The sequence below is a fragment of the Hyla sarda genome, chromosome 9 (genome assembly GCF_029499605.1).
Source record: "Hyla sarda isolate aHylSar1 chromosome 9, aHylSar1.hap1, whole genome shotgun sequence".
Lineage (NCBI taxonomy): Eukaryota > Metazoa > Chordata > Amphibia > Anura > Hylidae > Hyla > Hyla sarda.
In genome coordinates, this window is record NC_079197.1 from 154,159,239 (window position 1) to 154,183,984 (window position 24,746).

General features: G+C 44.4%; 1 protein-coding gene across 4 annotated transcripts in view; it reads right to left on the bottom strand.

The window, feature by feature from the left end:
• Positions 1 to 13,994: 13,994 nt before the first annotated feature.
• LPAR4 (lysophosphatidic acid receptor 4) overlaps positions 13,995 to 24,746 on the bottom strand; it is a 56,551-nt gene continuing 45,799 nt past the window's right edge. For all 4 annotated transcript variants that reach the window (XM_056538990.1, XM_056538987.1, XM_056538986.1 and 1 more), the window contains exon 2: positions 13,995 to 15,537. In XM_056538990.1, the coding sequence (XP_056394965.1) occupies positions 14,324 to 15,385 (1,062 nt within the window). In that variant the 5' untranslated portion in view covers positions 15,386 to 15,537 and the 3' untranslated portion in view covers positions 13,995 to 14,323. The remainder of the gene's footprint in view (positions 15,538 to 24,746) is intronic.

Below are 24,746 nucleotides of genomic sequence, written 5' to 3' on the forward strand. Positions count from 1 at the left end.
AGCAATGCCGACCGGAGCGCTGCAGCCAGAGGAACGCCGTGAGCGCTCCGGGGAGGCAGCGGGACCCGGAGCGCTCGGCGTGACAATAAGTAAATGGGACCCTATTCTTCCCTTGTACATTGGGTCATAATCAGGAAAGAGTCATTACCCCTTTTATATTTGTGAATTCAGGCATTTTAAATGTAATATTGGCGTGCCAGCCTGGAGAATAAAGGGGAACCCCATCAATTACCGTTTCACAGGGACAATATAGAAACGAAATATGTTCAATTGCTCACAGTTACTTCTATTAGCTGTAAAGTTAGTGTACGGTGGTTCTGTGATTTGTGCCCCAATATTTATTTTTAAAGGGGTACTCTGCTGGAAAACTATTTTAAACAACTTTAAATTAACTGGTTCCAGAAAGTTAAACAGATAAATTACATCTATTTAAAAATCTTAATCTTTCCAGTACTTATCAGCTGCTGTATGCTCCACAGGAAGTTCTTTTAATTTTTAATTTCTGTCTGACCACAGTGCTCTCTGCTGACACCTCTGTTCATGTCAGGAACCGTCCAAAGCATGATAGGTTTGCTATGGGAATTTGCTCCAACTTTGGACAGTTCCTAAAATGGACAGAGGTGTCAGCAGAGAGCACTGTGGTCAGACAGAAAGGTAATCCAAAAAGAAAAGAACTTCCTGTGGAGCAAATAGCAGCTGATAAGTACTGGTAGGATTAAGGTTTTTCAATAGAAGTAATTTACTTTCTGGCACCAGTTGATTTAAAAAAAAAAAAAAATTCCAGAGGAGCATACCTAGCAGCATAGGGTCTCGGGATTTCCCAGGTTGCAGTGCATCGAGACATGACCTCACTAGTCAGGTGTGCAAAGGGAGCCTGTCCTGCTTCAATGGGTGGAACGACCGCTGGGTGGGAGAGAGATAATTTTGCAACAGCTGTTGGCACCCTGGTTAGAAAACACTAGTCTTTTGAATGGAATACAGCTCATTTGTGTTTCAATGGGTGGGGTGGCTGATGTGTGGGAGGGAGGAAAGTGACCTCACACTTACAAACTATGGAACATGTTCATTCCTGTCTGGCAGGTACGTACTAAAATCACCTGTGGTGGACCACGGGTGTGGCGGTGCGAGTGGTGGGACCTGATGTTATTAACCCTGGGGGTCGGATGGTATTAACCCCTATGTGTTCGTGACGCCAGTCTGGTTTTTGGGTTCCGGAATACCACACGCTCGGATTCCCCGCTATCCCACGGGCTAATAGTGAATAAAGAGTCCACAACCAGTTATGTTCAAACTGAGGCTTTACTGAATAGAAGACAGGTGTAATTATCTTCACAGCTATGGCCAGAATTCCCTGAGATGTGACCAGGACCCAGAGGACCTCACAGCTTGCTGGACCAATATACTTGAAATTAACTTGAATTGTAATTAGACTTGACTTGACTATGTGTGCAGGACTTGACTAGTTTCAGTGACAGCAGACATAGACTTGTAGACTTACTAGAGAGACTTGTAGCTTTTGGGCCTTCCCGATGCTGATCACTTGCCTTGATTTCTCTGGTGGTTGCGTTCTCAGATCAGATGGTAGGGTCTAAGAGAGAGAATTTCAGATGGCCACCCCTTTATATAGTGGGGGGCTGGACTAAAGCCCATTGGTCAAGCTGTGGGTCATAAGTTAAGCTGGTGCTTTCTGGGAGTATATGTGATAACGGATCATGTGAGACCATAACAAAACATGTGACAAACTTATACACAGGGTACAAGCAAGTAGAACCAGCTCCACCCCAGGCTTCTGCACGCGGACAGGACCAGGACTTGGTCCAAACATATGCAAGAAAGGAAGAATGTCCAGCGCACACACGTGTAAAAGCGAGCTGCTTTATTGCATGGTTGCCATAGGATACATCGGACACTCAGGTAACGTGACGCGTTTCGGCCCGCAGGGCCTTAGTCATACACATGACTAAGGCCCTGCGGGCCGAAACGCGTCATGTTACCTGAGTGTCCGATGTATCCTATGGCAACCATGCAATAAAGCAGCTCGGTTTTACACGTGTGTGCGCTGGACATTCTTCCTTTCTTGCAAACTTATACACAGGTCCTTGAGACCTCCCACAGGTCCTTTATACTATTTAGACATAGGGATCCTGTCTATGCATTAAAGTGATACACACACCATATAAAACCAACAGGGAGACAACTCAACCTGACAGGGCCTACAGGTAGTACAGTGACCCCCCGACCTACGATGGCCCCAACATACGATGATTTCAACATGCAATGGCCTCTCAGAGGCCATCGCATGTTGAAGGTAGCATCAACATACAATGCTTTTGTTTGTTGGGACCATCGCATAAACGGCTATCTGGCAGCGCAGACTGCTTCAGCTGCCGCCGGACAGCCGTTTACGGTGCCCCATGTGCTCCGGTGATGGTCTCCTACCTGTCCCGGAGCTCCTCTTTGGTATCCCCTCCATCACGTCGCCGTGCACGCCCTCCCGTCATCCAATAGGAGCGGCGTGCGTAGTGACGTGATGACGGCGACGGAGAGCGAGGACCCCGGGGAAGAAGACGTCCGGGGAGTCGGGGACACCACCGGGACGCAGCGACAGCGATGGAGTGCGACATCCAGGGCAGCGGTGACTGTCCGGAGCGGCAGGGACAGGTGAGTACAACTTCCTATACTTTACATTGCATGGATCCCTCAACATACGATGGTTTCAACAAACGATGGTTCATTTGGAACGGATTACCATCGTATGTTGCGGGACCACTGTACAAGACCGTGTACCTGTACTGGGACATCACACACCTTATGGTGGATAACCCCTTTAAAACCGTTAAATGTATTTTGCCTTTACTTTTTCATTGTCCCTTGTATTTATATATATATATATATATATATATATATATATATATATATATATATATACATACATGGGGAACAGAATAGGACCTATGAACCACTTATTTCCATTACAGTGGCCTTCAGCAATACATCGCCTACTCTTCTTCTTCCCAACTTGTGCAAGGTTTACAAAAAAAGGTCTTTCTACTGCAGCCATGTTCTTCTGTGTCAATACGCCACAGCAGAGAAACCTCTCTGTACAACGTATGGGTTTCCTGTAAATTGAAAATACTGGGATAATGGGATAAGAGGATGCGCGGACTGAGTGCTCATGGTACAGGAAGGAAGGAAGTCTTCTTTTTTTTTTTTTACATGCATTCAATGTAAAGGCCTAATTATTCCATATTCCCACCATTGAATGTCATAGCTGGGATACTCAACATTATGCTAATTCTAGATGATGGGGGGCCGACATCTTTTATCCCTGCCAGTCCCAAGAAGTTCCATGCACAGCTGAAGGCCAGAAGCATGTCTGTGTAGGCCAACACTAAGAAGGTGCTGCAGTGCTTAGCTATCTCTGTGGTTAGGGTTGTCACCTGGCCAGTATTAAGGATGGTATTTTGGCCACCCTGCCGGTATTTTTATATTAAAAATACCGGCAATGCAACGGCCAGTATTTATCCAACCAATCTTCCAACTTGCACCATAACCTATACCAGTGTTTCCCAACCAGAGCGCCTCCAGCTCTAGCAAAACTACAACTCCCTGCATGCCCGGACAGCCGTTGGCTGTCCGGGCATGCAGGGAGTTGCAGTTTTGCGACAGCTCGAGGCACCCGTGGTTGGTAAACACTGACCTATACTATATAGTCCAACATGCTGGGAGTTGTAGTTTGCGTTTGGGGCAGCTGCTGAGCCACTGGCTGTATCAGGGCATGCTGTTGTGGTGAGGGTGGGATGATGGCAGATGGAATTACCCTAGGGGCAGAGGGCATTAACCAGTTGTATTCGTGACGCCAGGGTGTGGTTTAACCGCTTCACCATCCGAAGGTAGGCCGCTGGATCCTAGGCTAGGCACGGGGTGGCAAATATTGACTCCGACGCCAAGTTACGGAACAATGGCAGCTTTACTGAGTCAGACAGATGTAACAGTCTATACAGCTTGGCTAGGCCCAAGGAGGTGACCAGTGACTTCAGAGACCACAGGGTTGCTGGGACTTATAGTGGACTTGGACAATTTGATGCATGGCCACGCTGACTTGATACAGATTACTTGACTGACTTGACTGAGACTGACTATGACTGACTTCACCCTGTTTGTAGCTTACCAGGCTTTGACTTGGACCTTGGGGTTAGTGGACTTGTGGATGCGTGGATGCGTGGTAGCTTTAGGCCTCTTTAGGACACCAGACACTCTTTCCAGACTTGACCTCATTGCAACTCAGCTAAGCAGGAAAAAGAGAATGAGGAAGCTCCACCAAGGGTTTATATGGGGGAGACTCTGGAGGGGTCCCATAGGTCACCCTGCAGGTCACATGGTCACTGGTACCTTCCTCAGTTACAATCATATGAAAACCGTACTTAAAGGTATAACACATTTTATATAAAATACACTGGATAACATAGGCACTGAGGATTTATATGCAAGACATAGGTGAAGGGGGGCCAAGGGGGTCACCAAATGGAGTATGCCTGAAAGGGTACAACTCCTGTACTGGGCCACCACACTGGAAGTTGTAGTTAGTAACTTACTGCAACTCCTGAATTTAAATTTTTTTTTAAAGCGATCAAAAAGTAACATCAAAACAAAAATGGTACTATTGAAAACTACAGATCGGGGCACAAAAAATGAGCCCTCATACAGGCCATTATAAGTAGAATAGGACAAAATTTCCCCCGCAAATGTGTATCCTGTGATGTCATGCATATATAATTATTTATGCAAATTAGCACGGCCCGTAGGTTTTTTTTTTTTTTTCAAGAAGGGTGGCAACCCTATCTGTGACCCTTTTATTTCAAGGAACGGTGGAGTTCCAGAAAGATCCCTACAGGTTAGTTAGTGACAGAGTATTTTAGTGATATCCCATCACTATTTTTTTTTATGGGGAAAACCCTTTAGTGAATTGCAACATACAGTAGTTGAAAGGTTGGGAAAAAACAAGGGTCCATTAAACTGCCTCAGCATTTTGTTCCGAATGCTGGGTGCAGGCTGCGGGAGGTTGTTAGCCCCCTCCAATAGACTTGCCGCCGCTTGTACTGACGAGTAACGTCCTCCCGCCCCACAGTGTGACACCAGGGGCAACGCTCATCAGTCCCAGCAGCCACTGCTGCTCACTGATTGAAAGTGGCGGTGGCGTTGACTGCCTGTTCAAGATCAGCAGTTCGCTCCTCAGTCACTTAAAGGGGTACTTCACTGGAAAAAATTATAATTCATATCAACTGGTGCCAGAAAGTTAAACAGATTTGTAAATTACTTCTATTAAAAAATATTAATCCTTCCAGTACTTATCAGCTGTTGTATGCTACTGGGGAAGTTGTATTTTTTTTTTTTTATTCTTTCTGTCTGCACACAGTGCTCTCTGCTGACACCTCTGTCCATATCATGAACTGTCCGGAGTAGGATATGTTTTCTATGGGGATTTGCTTGTACTCTGGACAGTACCTGACATGGACAGAGGTGTCATCAGAGAGAACTGGGTCAGACTGAAAGAATTCCAGAAAGAAATACAACTTCCCCTGTAGTATACAGCAGCTGATAAGTGCTGGAAGGATTAAGATTTATTTTATAGAAGTAATTTACAAATCTGTTTAACTTTCTGGCACCAGTTGATATATGGGGGAAAAAAAATAAGTTTTTCACTGGAGTACCCCTTTAAGACCAGATGGTCCTGTCACACACCTGGGGACTGCGGCCAACACACTAATGTGTTACGACACCCAGTTTGAAACCAGTGGTCTCGCACCCAGTCCTCAACGCCCACCAACATTCTGGGGTTTTTCAGTAACTCCACTGGAACAGAACAGGGAAAGATTCCAAATACTGGACTGTTGGTGGTAGGCCTTGAGGACTGGGTTGGGTACTTCTAAGATGTCACCCAGACTGAACTTTAAAATTTAGGAAAAAACTAAATCTCTGTATCTCCAAACCAGTTAGTTGGTTATTTATACCCCCTATGGGTCGGGGGACTCCATTGCCATGGAGACTACTGAAGAGCTGTCTAACTAGACACACTGTGAGTCTCGGTAAACATATGACCTCTATATCATTTCCCAAAAAGAAACTTTGATTACCAAATAGTGGATCCTTTCAGTTCATCTCTGGCACACAGCAGTAGAGTTTTTATTTTGTGTGAGAATATCAACCACAAGGTTTTCCTCCCCCCCCTGTGCAACTGCAAATACATGCCTGCGAGCTTTGGCCTGCGAAAAAGAGACGGCCATTATGCTCTCCACACAGATCGACTGTGTATATGTGCCCTGGATTTCATCCAACCGCATCCACAATTTTTTATTTTTTTGACATATCCTAAGAAGCCTAGACACTAATCTAAATCAAGAGAAATTTTTTTGTGTGTAATAAATGACTTCTGAGGAAAAAAAAAAGATCTGAAATATTATACGACTTGTAGTATCGGGGGGTGGGGGGGGGGGGTTGGGATCTTGACGGGAAATGTCAGATTATATCAAACTAATAGCTGTAAAGGACAATCCCATATTAACCTTCTCGACAGTAATAGGAATGTATGAGCCCTGTTCTGCTTTGCTTTATTGTATATATCAGTGGTTTTCAAACTGCGGTTCTCCAGCTGTTGCATAACTACAACTCCCAGTTGCCCGGGCATGCTGGGAATTGAAGTTTTACAACAGCTGGAGGTCCACAGTTTGGAAATCACTGGTTTATACCATAGTAGAAATGGTCGCTCCAGTGTAGGCTCTGCCTATTGTAGACAATGGCCTATAACTCCTCTCAACACTTTAACCCCCCCCCCCCCAAGGCTAGATGTATAGAAACACCAATTTTGTACCCTGCGGCAGTACCCTGATGCAGGTGTGGTGTCTACAAGGGGGATAAAGTGAAATGAACGCCAGGGCACCGTTAACCGTTATCTTCTCCTGGGCCAAGCGCAGGGCAATAAATACTCAATACCAGGTTACGCATAACTGTGAGGCAGGATAGATGGTGATTCCTTTACAGTATAGATTGGTGCAAAGGAAAGTGCAGAGTAAACCTTTGAAGCCTTTCGCTTTGCTTGGACTTGTAGCTGCTTGTTCTGTGCGTTGACTGACTTGTGATGAATGGCAACCCACGCTGAATTTGGTGCTGCAGACTGACTGACTGAAGAGTCAGTCACAGAGTATTGTGCTTACTGTTAGGCTTTGACTAGAAGATGTGTGGCTGCAGGATTAGACTTCTGATTAACTTGGGGCCTCCTCAGATCACCTCACACTTCTCTCACGGCTTTTCCACACTGTACCTCAGCACTGCTAGCTGAGACTAGATCAGACTTATTCTGGGCTAGAACTAGTCAATTTGGAGGATTCCAGATGATTCATCTGAATTACTCTGCACCTTCTCTGAAACAGTAGTAATGGGTAATTCTAGAATAACAACAATGACATAACAATACAGTATAACGAGTCCTGAGTAGTGGGCCCCAGATGAACACTGAAAGCAACATCTGCCTGACAAGATGTGCAGGATACGGTATTCCGTACTTGGTCAGCACACAGGGCACCCTGTGGAGTGAAAGGAGGTAAGTAAGCTGTGCATCACTATTACCTGCACCGACTGTATAGTATGCAGCACCCCGCTGTATACTATACAGGAGCCGAGACTCGCGTCACTATTCTGACAGGAGTCCCTGCTTCTATCGGGGCCGAGCTGTGCCTGTAGTCTTACAGATGCGAGCTCAGCCCTTGCTTGGTATATAGATGTAGATATATATATATATATATACATACACAGTATTGTATATCTCCTGCCCAGCAAGAATATACAATAAAGCAGTGATCTTTGCCCATTGCTGGGCTGAGTGCTTTGTGCCAACCCAGCAAGGAAAGGTAAGTTGCCTGTTGTGTTTTTGGCGGTAAACTGTTGTGTTTAACATAGGTTATTGGGAGCGGGATTTTTTAAAAACCCTAGGCACCACTTTTGAAAATCTGACGCAAATTGCAGTGTTTGTGGCGGTCATAAAACTGCACTAAATACACAAGTCTTAGAACAGTCCCCCCAGTGTGTATTAGTACCTGCATTGTTTGGTAGAGTTTTTCATGTTGCAAGTCATGTGATTCGTTGATCATGTGATTCAAGGATTTCTCTTGAAGAATGTGAACTGTGAAATGTCCTTATTTTCCAGTTTTTGATCCTCATTGTAGCTAGTATTATTGTAGCTAGTATTATATGGGAGATTTATCAAAACCTGTGCAGAGGAAACGTTGCCTAGCTGCTCATAGCAACCAATCAGATCGCTTCTTTCATTTTTCAGAGGCCTTGTCAAAAATATACAAAGGGATCGAATTGGTTGCTATGGACAACTGGGCAACTTTTCCTCTAAACAGGGTTTGATTAATATCCCCCAATAAGGCAATGCGATGGCTCAGCATTGAAAGTGTTTGTAATTGAAAGATTTGTAATGGTCCCCGATGGGCACTAAAAAATTGTGATACAATTATTAGAAAATAACATTATTAAAAGACATGTCTCCTTGGAAGTTTGGGCTAGTGCTGGCAAAGGGTCTACTTAAAAGATGTTGAAGCATCCATGCCACATGTGTGGGCACTGAGACCTGGACCCGGGTGCTGTGTGACAATTTCACCATCTTTTTCACTTCACCGCTGTGATTGGCCCTAAACTAATGAAGTGATGTTTAAAGGGGTACTCTGGCACTAAGACATCTTATCACCTATCCATAGGATAGGGGATAAGACGCCTGATCGCGGGGGTCCTGCCGCTGGGGACCCCTGTGATCTTGCACACAGCACCCCGTTATAATCAGTCCCATGTTCGCTCCGGCTCGGATTACTGGCGATCACGGGGCCGGAGCATTGTGACGTCACGACCCCACCCCTGTGTGACATCATGCTCCGCCCCCTCAATGTAAGCCATAAGCTTGCATTGAGGGGGCGGAGCGTGACATCACACGGGGGCGGGGCCGTGACGTCACAATGCTTCGGCCCCGTGATCGCCACTCATCAGACCTGGAGCGAACATGCTCCGGGGATTGATTATAACAGGGTGCAAGATCACGGGGGTCCCCAGCGGCGGGACCCCCACCGGAGTACACATTTAACACTGGTTTTGGCGCAGCACAAACTCCAGGCACCACTTTGGAAACTCTGACGCAAATGGCACAGTTTGTGGCGCTAATAAAACTGCACTAAATCCACAGTTCTTTGAATATTTCTCCCAGTGAGTATTAGTATAGGCGTTTTTTTATTTGTCATTTTATTACTTGCGTAGACTTCCCTTCCCTTCCCATAGACTTTCGTTGAGGGGGCGGGCATGACATCTTCTGCTGCAGATTTCAACGTAAACCAAATGACTGAACACAGCTTCAAATCCCGCGCATCAAATCTGCGCAGAATACTGTACGTGTGAATGGACCCTTAATGCATTAACAATAATGATGTTAATTGTGCAATACTAAGGGATTCCTGGAAACATGACCTGTTGGGAGTTACCAAAAGAGCAATATACATTACTGTACATAAGTGTGTGCACGGTGCAGTATAGAAGGAAGGCTTGTGTGAGGGCAGATGCAATCTTTGTAAGCATAAATGCAGTCCGCTTGAGTAGCATGAATAGATGCATTGATCCTGGATGACTTCATATCTTATTCTGCTGGAAATTCACACATTTATTTTCCCCTGAAGTTCTATTTATAATGCAGTGGAATTTACTAAACTAGGGCTGAGCTTGTTCTCTTTTATGATGATTTTTATAGCAGTACATCTGTATTAGAGATGAGCGAGCTCGGCGGTTGCTGACTTTTCCTGCATAAATTAGTTCAGCTTTCCGGGGCTCCGGTGGGCTGGAAAAGGTGGATACAGTCCTAGGAAAGAGTCTCCTAGGACTGTATCCACCTTTTCCAGCCCACCGGAGCACCTGAAAGTTTGAACTAATTTACGCAGGAAAAGTTATCAACTGCCGAGCCGAGAAGTTTGTGACGAATCGAATTTACTGTAAGTTCGCTGATCTCTAATCTGTATATGACAGAAGCTTTTATGTGAAAATACTTGTGAGTTTCTTCGCTATGGCGGCTGCAGGATAAACACAGAGAAATAGGAGTTGAGAGATTGGCATTCTTCTAGGAGCTTCCTTTTATCTACACTCCTAGAGACATAAAAGGTAATGTACCAGAGCAAGAGCACTCTCTAAAATCTAATATATTTATTTGCTTTAACTCCTAACCAAATATATACACAGTGACCCCCCTGACCTACGATAGCCCCGACATACGATGGCCTCTCAGAGGCCATCACATGTTGAAGGCAGCATCAACATACGATGCTTTTGTATGTCGGGACCATCGCATAAACGGCTATCCGGCAGCGCAGACTGCTTCAGCTACAACCGGATAGCCGTTTACGGTGCCCCGTGTGGTCCGCCGACGATCACTTACCTGTCCTCGGGGCTCTGGCGCATCGACGCTCTCCATCATAGTCATCACGTCGCTGCGCTCGCCGTCCCGTCATCCAATAGGAGCGGTGTGCGTAGCGATGTGATGGCGGTGACGGAGAGCGAGGATGCCGGGGAAGCAGAGGCCTTGCCGGAGCATTGGGGACACCGCGGGGACGCAGCTACAGCGATGGAGGGCGACATCCAGGCCAGCGGTGACGGTCTGGAGCGGCGGGGACACGTGAATATAACCTCCAATACCAGTGGTCTTCAACCTGCGGACCTTCTGCTGTTGCAAAACTACAACTCGTTGTAGCCGTTGGCTGTCCAGGCATGCTGGGTGTTGTAGTTTTGCAACATCTGGAGGTTCGCAGGTTGTAGACCACTGTCCTATACTTTACATTGCACGGATCCCTCAACATACAATGGTCCATTTGGAACGGATTACCATTGTATGTTGAGGTGTGTGTGTATATATGTCTATATATATATATATATATATATATATATATATATATATATTATATATATATATATATATATAGATTTCCATTAAACCTGGTAGGTCCAATAAAAATATAATAGAGCTAAGGGATATCCCGATACTGATCTCCACAGCTCAAGCTTGCGTAAAGTGTGTGAAATGTCCGCACGGAAAACACGTGTGGAGGTTCTGCACATTTGAAAAATCTGGTGGGTGCTAGGACCACTTGGAAATGTGCTGTCTCATAGAGAGCAATGCATTTCCGAGAAAATTTGACACAAAGAATAGACAAGTCTATTCTTTTTGCGGATGCCAGAATTGGGATTTCTACCATTTGAACAGTGCAGCAGAATCCCATGGAAATTAGTGGGACTCTGCTGCAACGGGAGAAAAATTCCTGCGGAATTCGGCCATGTAAACATACCCTAAGATAATCAGTAGATGTACAGGAAGTCCCAGGCAAGTCTATTGGAATTTCACTACTTTACGTTTGAGCTGCAGAGATTGCCCAGCTGTTTTGAATGTCCTGGTAAGGTATGATTTAACTGTCCGGCGGGCAGGTGCAGAGAATAGTTAGTGTGGGGGCAGCAGGAGGAGGTTTATTGCGGGCTGAGAGAAGAGTGAGGGAGGAGAGAACAGTGTAGGGGCAGGGGGAGGGCATGGCAGGGCTGTTGTAGTGAGGAGTGAAGGGAAGATGAGCAACCTATCATAGCTGGGGCTTTAGGAGACTGGGAAAGCTGGGTGGCATACAGTATGCATGCCACCCAGCTTTCCCAAAGAGCTCCAATATGGCTGCTTAGTGTTTCTTTTACTTTCCTACAAGGTTTAAGTAGGAAAATTTGGCATCGCCAAGTACTCACCTAGTTGTAAATAATTCTAAAATAATTTTCAAACAGAACAGCCATGTTATTTCCAACTTTACACCGGTCAAGCAGCAAACATGAAGCCAAAGATGAAGATACAAGAAATACATTGTATTCTACACGGGCATTAATATTCCTACGCACAGCAACAGGAAACTCTATTGTAAGGCAACTGAAGAACACAGCAAGAAGCCAAGTGTGACAGATCTATTATTGGCCTCATCTAGGAAGGACATCCATTAGATTGGCTTTAAGTGACAATAATATAAGTCTGAGCAATCCTAGGGTCTGCTCTATTGACATTCACATTATTTATGTCCGGTCTTCCGTACGTGGTACGTGTACCAGTAATCGAATAAGGATGCCCAATAGGATGCCCAGTGCAGATTAGAAGCTAATTTAATAAGAGCAGTTTTATTAAATGTAAAGTTCCGTCATGCAAAAGGTCCTCTCCTATACAACATTGTCCTCATATTCCACATGGCTTTTCATCCTCGGGCTGACACAGCACAATGAATGGCCAATCTGGAGACAATCGAACACTTAGCGACGCCATTGTGAAATAATAAAGAGATTGCTCTGGTTATAAATTATCAGTCCCGACAGTTACATGGCACTGAGTCTTTCCTGGGTTGTTGAAATCCAGAGGGGCTAAACCATTGGTCTTCAAACTAGAATTAGAACAACTTTCACAAGGCTGAATAAATCGACGAATGATTCTAAAAGGGGTTGTGCGCTGCCTTGCAGTTCGGAGCTCCGCTCACAGTGTCCGGAAGTTCATTACTCCGAATGCTGTGTGCGGGCTTCCGTGTTCGCAGCCGCTGGGCGTGACGTCAAGCCCGGCCCCTTTGTGAAGTCTCGCCCGCCCCCTCAACAAAAGTCGCCCCTTCCCATAGACTTTGGTAGAGGGGGCGGGCGTGATGTCACGAGGGGGCGGCCGAGACGTCACGAAGGTGCCGGGCATGACGTCACGCCCGGCGGCTGCGAACACGGAAGCCCGCACACAGCATTTGGAGTAATGAACTTCCGGACGCTGTGAGCAGAGCTCCGAACTGCAGGGCAGCGCACAACCCCTTTAAAGGGGTACTCCACCCCTAGACATCTTACCCCCTATCCAAGGGATAGGGGATACGATGTCTGATTGCAGGGGTTCCTGCAGCTGGGACTCCACAATCTCTGTGCAGCACCCGGCATTCTAAACAGTTTGTTTAGATTGCTGGGTTCTCGCGGCGGGGGTCGTGAAGTCACACCACGCCCCCCTCTTGATGTCACTCCACGCCCTCTCTATTCATGTCTATGACATGAATGGAGGGGGCATGACATGATGTCACGACCACGACCCTGAACTCAGCATTCAGAACGAAAAGCACAGAATGCCAGTGATGGCGTGCAGGAGATCGCGGCATTTCCCAGCAGCGGGACCCCCACGATCAGACATCTTATCCCCTATTCTTTGGATAGGGGATAAGATGTCTAGGGGCAGATTACCCCTTTAAGATTTGGGTTTGTTGAATATTATTAAAGTTTTGCTCAACTTTAAGGGTAAGTTCACGTGGCAGAATGTCCGCCTTCAAAATTTCGAGGAAGATTTTCCGCTATTTCTTTTTTGGAATCGGAATTTCCGTAGCAGATATTTCAGTGTGCACAATGCAGCAGATCCATTGAAAACAATGGGACTCTGCTGCAACGGAATTTCCTAGAGAATTTTTTTGCCGGATTCCGCTCTGAAATTTCACTGTATGAACGAGGCTGCTTTCACAGATATAGTCTGGTGATCTGAATCATTGGCAACAGCTGAGGACAAAGTGAATCCAGTTATTTCTGCAGGCCGCCCCAATTGAGGAGCCAGGATAAATAAAAAAAAACCTGTCCAATTCAAATGAATGGGACCAGTAGGATTATCATTTTCCTCCGGCACTTCTACACCGCCGGAGGGAAACTTAGCCAGATCGCAGGACAAAAGTGACAGCCCCACAATCCTAGTTGGCAGATATATGGATACACAGTAAGACAGTAAGTCTTTTGGTGGTGAAAAGTAGAAAACGGTCTCACTAAAATTGCAGTAAAAAATCTACTCAAATTGCCTTTTTCCAGTTATTTCCACCCAATCTCTAAAGAATTCCATATACTTACCAGTTTATAGTCACTTTTTCTTGCACGATTAAAACTAGAAAAGCTCAATGAATAAGAGAAGCCAACATATGTGTGTAATATTTTTTTTTAGTAATTTTTTTGTTTTTCTCTTTTCCACATTCAAAAGGTGTAAATACTGGAACAATGGCAACGGGGCACATACATCTACAATACTTCATATTTACACAAAAACATTAAAACTTTTGTGAACAACACTTGCATTTTTTTTACAGGATACCAGACAATATATATCTAATTAAATTAAAACTTTCTATTTTTTTATACACATTTATTCCATCTATAATACTGACCACAGAGCTCAAAGCATCCTTCATAAATTAGAGTCCCATTCACCGGAGACATTTTGTCCCATTTTATTCCATTATATAGAACCGGTGTCCTTAAAATGAGACGACAGCATCAAATCCCCTCCGTTGTTAATGTTCATTTGCTCAGTTAGTTCCTCTTGTGTTACCGGCAGTGCTATTTTGGTTGCGGAATCAATCTTGAAGAGGTTATCCATCTTTATCAGAGGGTTAATGTTAAAGGACTTTTGAAAAGATTTGGACGTGAAGTAATACACAAAAGGGTCGAAGCAACAGTTCATCGTCGCGATACACAAGGTTATCGGATACATTGTCCGTGCAAATCTTTCGATAGAGCAGTTTGCTATTGCCTGGGAGCGTACCAAAGCGTAAAGGAAGAGGATGGAATTGTATGGCACAAAACATACAACAAAGATGGCGACATGGACGATGATCATCTTCAGAACTTTCCCTTTGTTGGTTCCGATCTGACACAAGGTCGCAGGCTTCCGCAGTGTTCTTAGAACCAAAGAAGAGCAGGTAAGGTTGAGGAGCAAGGGAATAAGGAATCCAACCACTTCGATGAACATGGTGATTTTTGACAAATAGGTTTTCCAGATATTTTTGGAGAAACCTTCGAAACAAGTGGTGGTTGTGTTGGAAACATTGGTCGTGGAGAAAAGGGATGCGGAGATTCCTCCACTGAGCACTAGAATCCAGACACTTGCGCAAACAATTGCAGAATTTCTCCGTGTTCTGATGGTTCTGGAACGGAATGGGTAGACAATGGCCAAAAATCGATCCACACTGATGCAGGTAAGGAAAAGCATGCTTCCGTAGATGTTTGTCAAGAATGCTGTGCCCGAGATTTTGCACAAAGTGTCTCCAAAGGGCCAATGGCGGTTGAAGTTATAAAATATTTTGAAAGGAAGTGTGAATACAAACAGTAGGTCAGACACAGCAAGGTTGGTCATGTAAATGGCCGTTTCGTTGTGCATCTTCATTCGAAAGCAGAAGACGCAGAGGGAAGCACAGTTTGTAATCAATCCCAGCACAAAGACTACACTATAAACCACTCCATAAAGGTTGTATTTGAAAGAGTCATCGATGAAGCAGGTGGTATTGCTGTAGTTTCCCATCCCAAGCTCCAGAATGTTCTGCTGAATCCTCTACGGATTCTAACTGTACCCATAGAATTTTTTTAGAAGCAATCTTGGCATGGCATGGTTATGTGGTGGAAAACTAGACTACGTCCAGATGTGTCTTTATCTGCATAACACATGTTGGAAGCCTAAAAGAAAAGAAAAAAATAATTATTATACTGTAATTTTATATTTGGAATAAAATAATCTTACATTTGTATAACAGACAGTCAGATAGTATGAATACTATTAACTTCTTTGTTCCGACTTATTGACAAGACCAAGTCCTAATAACTAAAACAGGTTGTCCAGTTTAGAAAATCCACTTTCATAAACTCTATTAAAGGAATACTGTAATGCAAAATAACTCTTCCCCTATCCAAAGCATAGCGGATTAGTTATAGATCGCGGGGGTTCAATCACTGGGACCACCGGCAGTCGGCATGCCCCTTCCATGTATCTCTATAGAATACATGGGGGGCTGCCAGCTGCTGCGTCATGCTGGGGACAGACACGCCTCCTTCTTGCCGACTGCTGGGGCCCTGTACAGGAGATCGCGGGGTTCCCAGCGGTCGGACCCCCTGTGATCTGTAACTTATCTCCAATGCTTCGGATAGGGGATAAAGGAATACTGTAGCGCAAAATAACTTATCCCCTATCCGAAGCATTGGAGATAAGTTACAGATCACAGGGGGTCCGACCGCTGGGAACCCCGCGATCTCCTGTACAGGGCCCCGGCCGTCGGCAAGAAGGAGGCGTGTCTGTCCCCAGCATGACGCAGCAGCTGGCACCCCCCCCCCCCCCATGTATTCTATAGAGATACATGGAAGGGGCATGCCGACTGCCGGTGGTCCCAGTGATTGGACCTCCCGCAATCTATAACTTATCCGCTATGCTTCGGATAGGGGATAAGTTATTTTGCGCTACAGTATTCCTTTAAGTAATTCTGAGTTAATAGAGAGGGATTGTCTGTATAATTTCCTCCTAATTTATTGTCCAGAAAGGAGATTGGTTACAAAAAGCGCCAAAGACTTATTGATTTAAATGGACACTGTATAATACTTCATTTCTCCTGTGGTGATGCTGCAGGGAAATTGAATACTTACTGGCAAGGTTGCCCACAAAATAGAGCTGATCACTGAAGGACTTAGCAGGAGGACACTTTGTGATCATATTATTATCAACAATCCCTTCTACAAAGAAAGGATTAGTAAAAGTGGAGAACCCTTTACAGAGACTTTGTCATTTTAGACATTTGTTGCGCATCTGAGCTTGCTCAGCTAAGCTCCCGAGGAGAATACCACAAACATTGAATGGTATTGTAAGGTCCATAAGTTTTGCAAATCAGTGCCATAACCCATTTGCCCAAGACCCATCTGTGCACAACTGCTTGTAATTCTCCATTCTGTACAATACGTAGAGACTGTGGGACATTTTAGTGTCATAACATGGGTTGTCAGAACTAGGGAGCAATAATGCAAGTGTAGTTTACAGTACTAGTGATTGGCGATGCATCCGCTCTTGACATTGGCCAGGCCAGGTTAAGGGATGTTATGAATTGTCATATTTTGCACCCCTAGAAACTTTGTGTCCAGAGCAAGCACCGTTATGGTTTCCCCCACTGAAGCACAAATGAAAGTAGATGACAACAGTGATCCTTAGTGTTCATTCACACTGAGAAAATTGCCAGGTGGATTTGTGATCTTCCTACTTCGTGGTAAATAGAGTAGGAAGGATTCGGAATCCGCACTTACGTCCATGGCAATTTTCCACCGACTTAAGCACCATCCTATTGACAAACAGGACTTCTCCGGGTGATTCCGCCATATGATTGACCAGGTTTAGTGTTCTGTCAGAACCCAATTCCTCATTGGAAGCTCCACCATAACATTTCCAATTCGTGAACTAAGCTGTTGATTCAATGGGAGGCTGCTGGAAGGCAGAATCCATGTATAATATCCTTGTGGACTATATCTATAACCAGGACTGTATCTATAATATAATATGTCTAGGGGGAAGGTTTTTACACTAGCACAAACGGGGATTCTTTACTGTAAGAGCAGTGATGCTATGGGATTCTCTACCAGAGGAGGTGGTCATGGTGAACTAAATAAAAGAGTTCAAAAAGTGGCCTGGATGCATTTCTGGACAGTAATAACATTACAGGTTACAGTCACTAGATTTATGGGGATACATCCTTGATCTAGGGATTTATTCTGCCAGTTGAGAACAATTTTTTTCCCCTCCTGGTATAGAGCAATTGACATCAGCCTCATGAGGGGTGTTTACCTTCCTCTGGATCAGCCCAGTAGGGTTTTAAGTGAACTCAAAGGAAATTTGTCATCAGTTTCACCTGCACTAACCTGTCAGTGCAAACAGGTAGTGCAGGTGACACTGCTGACAATGAAACTTAGCTGGTCCCATTCCGTGCTCTGATTCTTCCACCCCATCTTCCGTTCCAGGGCCGACATGGAGCATGGTCAGAGGTTTGAGACGTCGTTGCTGCTGTTTTCTAGCAGCAGGACCCAGGAGAGAACAGCAGCAGTCTCCAAAATGGAAGATGCGGCACAAGATTGTGGAAGAACCAGAGCATGGAACAGGGCCAGGTAAGTATGGTTGTTATCAGTGTCACTTGCACTGTCTTTACCATCAGGCTAGTGCAGGTGAAACTAATGACAGATTTCCTTTGAATCGAAAAACTTTTTTTATATATCAACTGGGTCCAGAAACTTAAACAGATTTGTAAATTACTTCAATTAAAAAATCTTAATCCTCCCAATAATTATCAGCTGCTGAAGTTGAGTTGTTCTTTTCTGTCTGGCCATAGTGCTCTCTTCTGACATCTCTGCTTATCTCGGAAACTGCACAGAGTAGAAGAGGTTTGCTATGGGATTTGCTTCTACTTTGGACAGTTCCTGAGACATGTGTCATCAGAGAGCACTTAGACAGAAAAGAATAACTCAACTTCAGCAGCTAAAAAGTACTGAAAGTATTAAGATTTTTTAATAGAAGTAATTTACAAATCTGTTTAACTTTCTGGAGTCAGTTGAGATATATATCTCAAGTCCATAAGAAGCAGCACATCCAGAGTAGTGAAATGGGTGCAGGCCTATTGAACCTTGGTGGTCCGGTTCTACTGGATACATAATGGATAAAGGCAGCACACCACAATAGTATAATCCAAAAAGCTGTGAATTTTTTCCATGATGCGAGTAAAATATAATATATATATATATATATATATATATATATATATATATATATATATATATATATATATATATATAGTTTTTTCCTGGATAACCCCTTTAAAGGTAATCTCATCATGCTGCCTGAACCACAAGTCATCAGGCGTGCTCCCCAGAAGCTTCTCCCCACCCCACAACCCTGATTCATAGATCTCTCTAGGTATAGGAAGAAATCTATCCATCAAGGCCACCGGGGCAGAAATAAGCCATTGGGGACCACCTTAATGACACGTGGTTCAGGCAGCATGACAATCATGACAGGTTCCTCTTAAAGAATAAAAATATTTCCAGTATCATTGTGAACGGAGTCAAGAAATCATTAATATTTCTCATGGACGAATCATGGACAAGACTTTCAATAGAAACACTATCAAAAATATTAACAAAAATGTTGTATTGACCTTGACCTTACTGTTTTGTGCAGCCATATGTTTTCTTTACTATGATATAAAAGACATATTACCTCAAAGTAAAGACCCGAACTGATACTTTCCAGAAATAAAACCATGTGGTGTCTTCTAGAACTTGGCTTATACATACAGATGGTTCACTATATTATGGTGTGGGAAGGGAATGACTATACACGTGTGCATTTGGAAGCCGAGGAGACCAGATGCATAATAAAAATAAATGATGGTCAACCAGAGAAGTATAATGATATGGGAGCTTAGAGTGAGTTTCTTGTGGTTGTGTGATATAAGTAGAGGTTTAACGTTAAAACCATAAGGCATCTCAGGATAGAGGAGCACAAGTTCTGGCAAAGATTAGTAACATTAAACAAGTTACAATCTGTTCTATAGATGGAGATTATAGCGTGCGCCGGTCTGGAGTCCTGCCATCACTTATAATACGTCTATCTCCAGCTGGAATCACTTCCCAAAGTATAAATATCAAAACTTACATATCCTTCTGCAGATAAATAATATAGACGCTAAAGATGATGGACGAGATCATGCATGGTTCCGTGGTATGGTGTTCTGCCCATACATACCTACACGTCACATCTGCTCCTATCATAACAAGCCACATGTACACCCAACTCTACACCGACATGTCCATCATTTGGGTTTCAAGATATTTTTATCATGTGAAGCTTTCCATTCAGAAACCACCAGTAAAATATCTATATACAGTGACCCCCCCCCCCCGTCCTACGATGGCCCCGACATACGATCATTTCAACATGCGATGGTCTCTCAGAGGCCATCGCATGTTGAAGGCAGCATCAACATACGATGCTTTTGTATGTCGGGGCCATCGCATAAACGGCTATCCGGCAGCGCAGACTGCTTCAGCTGCCATCGGATAGCCATTTACGGTGCCCCGTGTGCTCCGATGATGGTCACTTACCTGTCCTCGGGGCTCCGGCATGTCCTCTTCGGGATCCCCTGCATCGCCGGCGCTCTCCCTCGTCGTCATCACGTCGCTGCGCACGCCGTCCCGTCATCCAATAGGAGCGGCATGCGTAGCAACGTGATGGCGGCGACGGAGAGCGAGGATGCCGGGGAAGCAGAGGCCTTGCCGGAGCGTTGGGGACACCCTGGGGACGCGGCGACAGTGATGGAAGGCGACATCCAGGGCAGCCATGACGGTCTGTAGCAGCGGTGACAGGCGAGTACAACTTCCTATACCAGTGGTCTTCAACCTGCGGACCTCCAGATGTTGCAAAACTACAACTCCCAGCATGCCCGGACAGCCGTTGGCTGTCCGGGCATGCTGGGTGTTGTAGTTTTGCAACATCTAGAGGTCCGCAGGTTGTAGACCACTGTCCTATACTTTACATTGCACGGATCCCTCAACATACGATGGTTTCAACAAACGATGGTTCATTTGGAAGGGATTACCATCGTATGTCGAGGGACCACTGTATATAAAAGAGTGCATACTAGTTCATATTGTTATATGGAGAACACTAGTCTTTGGCTTACTTGCCTTTCATCAGTACATAGTAGGGTGCTGGCTGTATTGGAAGCCTTTCATATGGGTTTGAGCAGGGGTCAAGTCATGGGGGAAAAAAAAAAGGGTGGGAACTCAAGGGCTGGTCCTGCAGGACTCTTGCTAATGGGAACGGTGCTCCAGCTGTGGAAAAAGTGCAGGAACTCAGTTCCCATGCGTTCCTGCAGGACTTGAGCCCTGGGTTTGAGGAAAAATACTGTGTATACTGTATATGTCTCCTTGAGAAGACACATAGGAAAGTCTAGTAGGCCATGCAATGCTCCCTGAAAAAAAATATGCAGAGTACTCTCCTCCAGTGGTAAAAGCGACAGCTCTTTAGTGCGACTCTTCAAAGGCCTCTTTGCTAACCATAAAGAACCTTACTCTGTGTTGACAAAGGGGAAAGAACCCCAAACCAGCTGTCTTCTGGATCCTTTTGGAAGAGATTATGGTTTGGCTACTAATCCCAAGATTTTAGGATATATTTATATATACATGCCTATGACAACCACATAGAAATGCTACAGTTCTGAAAGCTCCCGCCCTCCGCTCTAGACATCTTATCCCCTATCCAAAGGTCCAGACGCTGGGGACCCCCCTCCCTGCTGCACCTGGCATTCGTTTAGAGCTTCTGGTGCAGCGCTGGAGGCTCGTGACATCACAGCCGCGCCCTGCTGGTGAAGACACAGCCATGCCCCCTTAATGCAAGTCTATGGTAGGGGGCGTGACAGCCGTCATGTCCCCTCCCATAGACTTGCATTGAGGGGGCACAGCCGTGACGTCATGAGCGGGGCGTGCCTGTGACGTCATAAGCCTCCACCCTACATCGCCAGTCATCCAGCACGGAGTGAAGTTCACTGTGTTCACCGGATGTCTGGGGTGCCGCAGTCGAGATTGCAGGGGTTCCCTGCGGCTGGACCCCCGCGATCAGACATCTTATCCCCTATCATTTGGATAGGGGATAAGATGTCTAGGGGTGGAGTAACCCTTTATGAGACTGGCTTAATCTCTATGGCACTACACTGAAGCTGAAGGAAAAAATAATTTGATCCCCTGCTGGTGATCAAATAATCAAATGATCAGTCTAATTTTAATGGTTGGTTTATTTGAACAGTGAGAGACGGAATAACAACAAAAAATAATCCAGAAAAACACATTTCAAATAAGGTGGAAATTGATTTGCAATTTCCAAGTATTTGACCCCACTTCACATGACTTAGTACTTGGTGGCCAAACCCTTGTAGGCAGGTACAGAGGTCAGAGGTTTCTTGTAGTTTGCGCCAGAAGGGATTTTGTTCCACACCTTTGCAGATTCTCTTCAAGTCATTAAAGGGGTACTCCAGTGGAATTATTATTTTTTTCTAATCAACTGGTGTGAGAAAGTTAAACAATATTTGTAAATTACTTCTATATAAAAATCGTAATCCTTCCAGTACTTATCAGATGCTGTATGCTCCCAGAGGAAGTTGTGTAGTTGTGTTCTTTTCAATCTGACCACAATGCTCTCTGCTTAAACCTCTATCCATGTCAGGAACTGTCCAGAGCAGGAGAGGTTTGCTATGGGGATTTGTTCCTGCTTTGGACAGTTCCTGACACAGACAGACAAAGGTGTCAGCAGAGAGCACTGTGGTCAGACTGGAATTAATTATACAACTCTCTCGCTAATGTACAGCAGCTGATAAGTACTGGAAGGATTAAGATTTTTTTTATATATAAGTAAATTTACAAATCTGCTTAACTTCCTGGCACCAGTTGATTTAAAAAAAGCAAAACAAAAAACACGCTGTATTCCACCGGAGTACCCCCTTACGGTTTCGAGGCTGATGTTTTGCAACATGAACCTTCATCTCCCTCCACAGATATGGGATTAAGGTCTGGAGATTGACTAGGCCACTCCAGAGCCTTAATGTGCTTCTTCGCCACTCCTTTGGTACCTTGGCCAAGTGTTTTGGGTCATTGTTATGCTGGAATACCCATTTACGACCCATTTTCAATGTCCTGGCTAAGGAAAAAAGGTTCTCACCCAAGATTTCACAGTAAATGGCCCCATCCAAAGTCCCTTTTTTGAGTTGAAGTTGTCCTGTCCCCTTAGCAGAAAAATGCCTTCATGATTGACGTTAGGGATGACATTCTTGTGTTTGGAGGAGGAATGCTGCCTGTAAACCCATCAACTTGAGTAATGCCAAAGAGCAAAATTTTGGTCTCATCTGACCACTTTCACCCAGTTCTCCTCTTTATCATTCAGATGTTCTTTGCCAAAATTCAGACGGATATGTACATTGGCTTTCTTGAGCAGAGGGACCTTGAGTGAGCTGCAGGATCTCAGTCCTTCGCGATGTAGTGTGTTACCAATTGTTTACTATGGTGCCAGCTGCCTTGGATCATTGACAAGATCCTTCCATGTAGTTTTGGCTGATTCCTCACAATTCTCATGATCATTGAGACTCCACAAGGTGAGATCTTACATGGAGCCCCCGACCGAGGGAGTCTGACAGGTATTTTGTCTTTCTTCCTTTGTTAATAATCAACTGTTGTAAACTTCTCACCAAGCTGCTTGGCGATTGTCTTGTAGTCCATTTCAGGTAGTCAATAGGTCTACAATCTTGTCCCTGACATCCTTTGACAGCTCTTTGGTCATGGCCATGGTCGAGAGTTTGAAATCAGATTGATGACTCCCATGGGCAGATATTTTTCACATAGGTAACAAGCTGAGATTAGGAGCACATCCTTTACGAGAGTGCTCCTAGTCTCAGCTTCTTACCTGTCTAAAGGACACCTTGGAGCCAGAAATCATGCTGAGTAAAATGCTAATCAATTCATAACTTTTTTTTAAATCTGTTTTCTGGATTTGTTGTGATTTTGTCACTTACTGTTCAAATAAACCGACAATATATATATATATTATATATATATTCTGTCAGCTCACCACATGTAAAGTCCTTTAATACCACATTGGGCAGGTAGATGGGGAGATACAGAACAGTGAAGTCAAGCCGGTTGTCAAGAAGAGCTAACTCAAAAGAAAAAGGTGAAATTCCAGCCCCCCTAAAAAAACTAAACTAAACTTTAATTAAAGGGGTATTCCAGGAAAAAAAAAGAAACACATTTTATAATTATATATATATATATATATATATATATATATACAGCAACAGAAGAATGCAGCAGCACACTGCCAGCACAAGGATATAGGTGCAACATGAATATGTAGTTAAAACATGGAGAGCTATACAGCTATGGTGTAATAGATGCAAATGTGAAACTATGAAATAGTGAGGCACTTAGCTCGCAAATTTGTCTCCGCCGGCGGTCAAATAGCTTGGACCGTCCCACCGCGATAAGGTAGCCTCCTGGGACGGACCCTACACTGTGAATATGCCTCTGTGTGAACAGTTCAGTAAGCATGCCAGGATCTGGAACATCCAAGCCACCTTATATACACACCTGATAGAGGTGGGTGGGGTGCAAGGCCAACATGGAGGTAGCCACTCCCCCGTATGTGCAATACAGACAAAGAATAAGTCAGCCAGCACTTTAGTTGATACCAAACTATTATATGGACCTGGCCTACAGGTGCACGCTACTAGGCTAGATATACAGCAACAGAAGAATGCAGCAGCACACTGCCAGCACAAGGATATAGGTGCAACATGAATATGTAGTTAAAACATGGAGAGCTATACAGCTATGGTGTAATAGATGCAAATGTGAAACTATGAAATAGTGAGGCACTTAGCTCGCAAATTTGTCTCCGCCGGCGGTCAAATAGCTTGGACCGTCCCACCGCGATAAGGTAGTATATATATACACACACACATATACACACACACATATATACATATATCTCTATATATCAACTGGCTCCAGAAAGTTAAACAGATTGTAAATTTCTTCTATTAAAGAATCTTAATCCTTTCAGTACTTATGAGCTTCAGAAGTTAAGGTTGTTCTTTTCTATCTAAGTGCTCACCTGTCTCGGGAAACGTCCAGTTTAGAAGAGGTTTGCTATGGGGATTTGCTTCTAAACTGGGCGTTTCCCGAGACAGGTGTCATCAGAGAGCACTTAGACAGAAAAGAACAACCTTAACTTCAGAAGCTCATAAGTACTGAAAGGATTAAGATTTTTTAATAGATGTAATTAATCTGTTTAACTTTCTGGAGCCAGTTGATATATT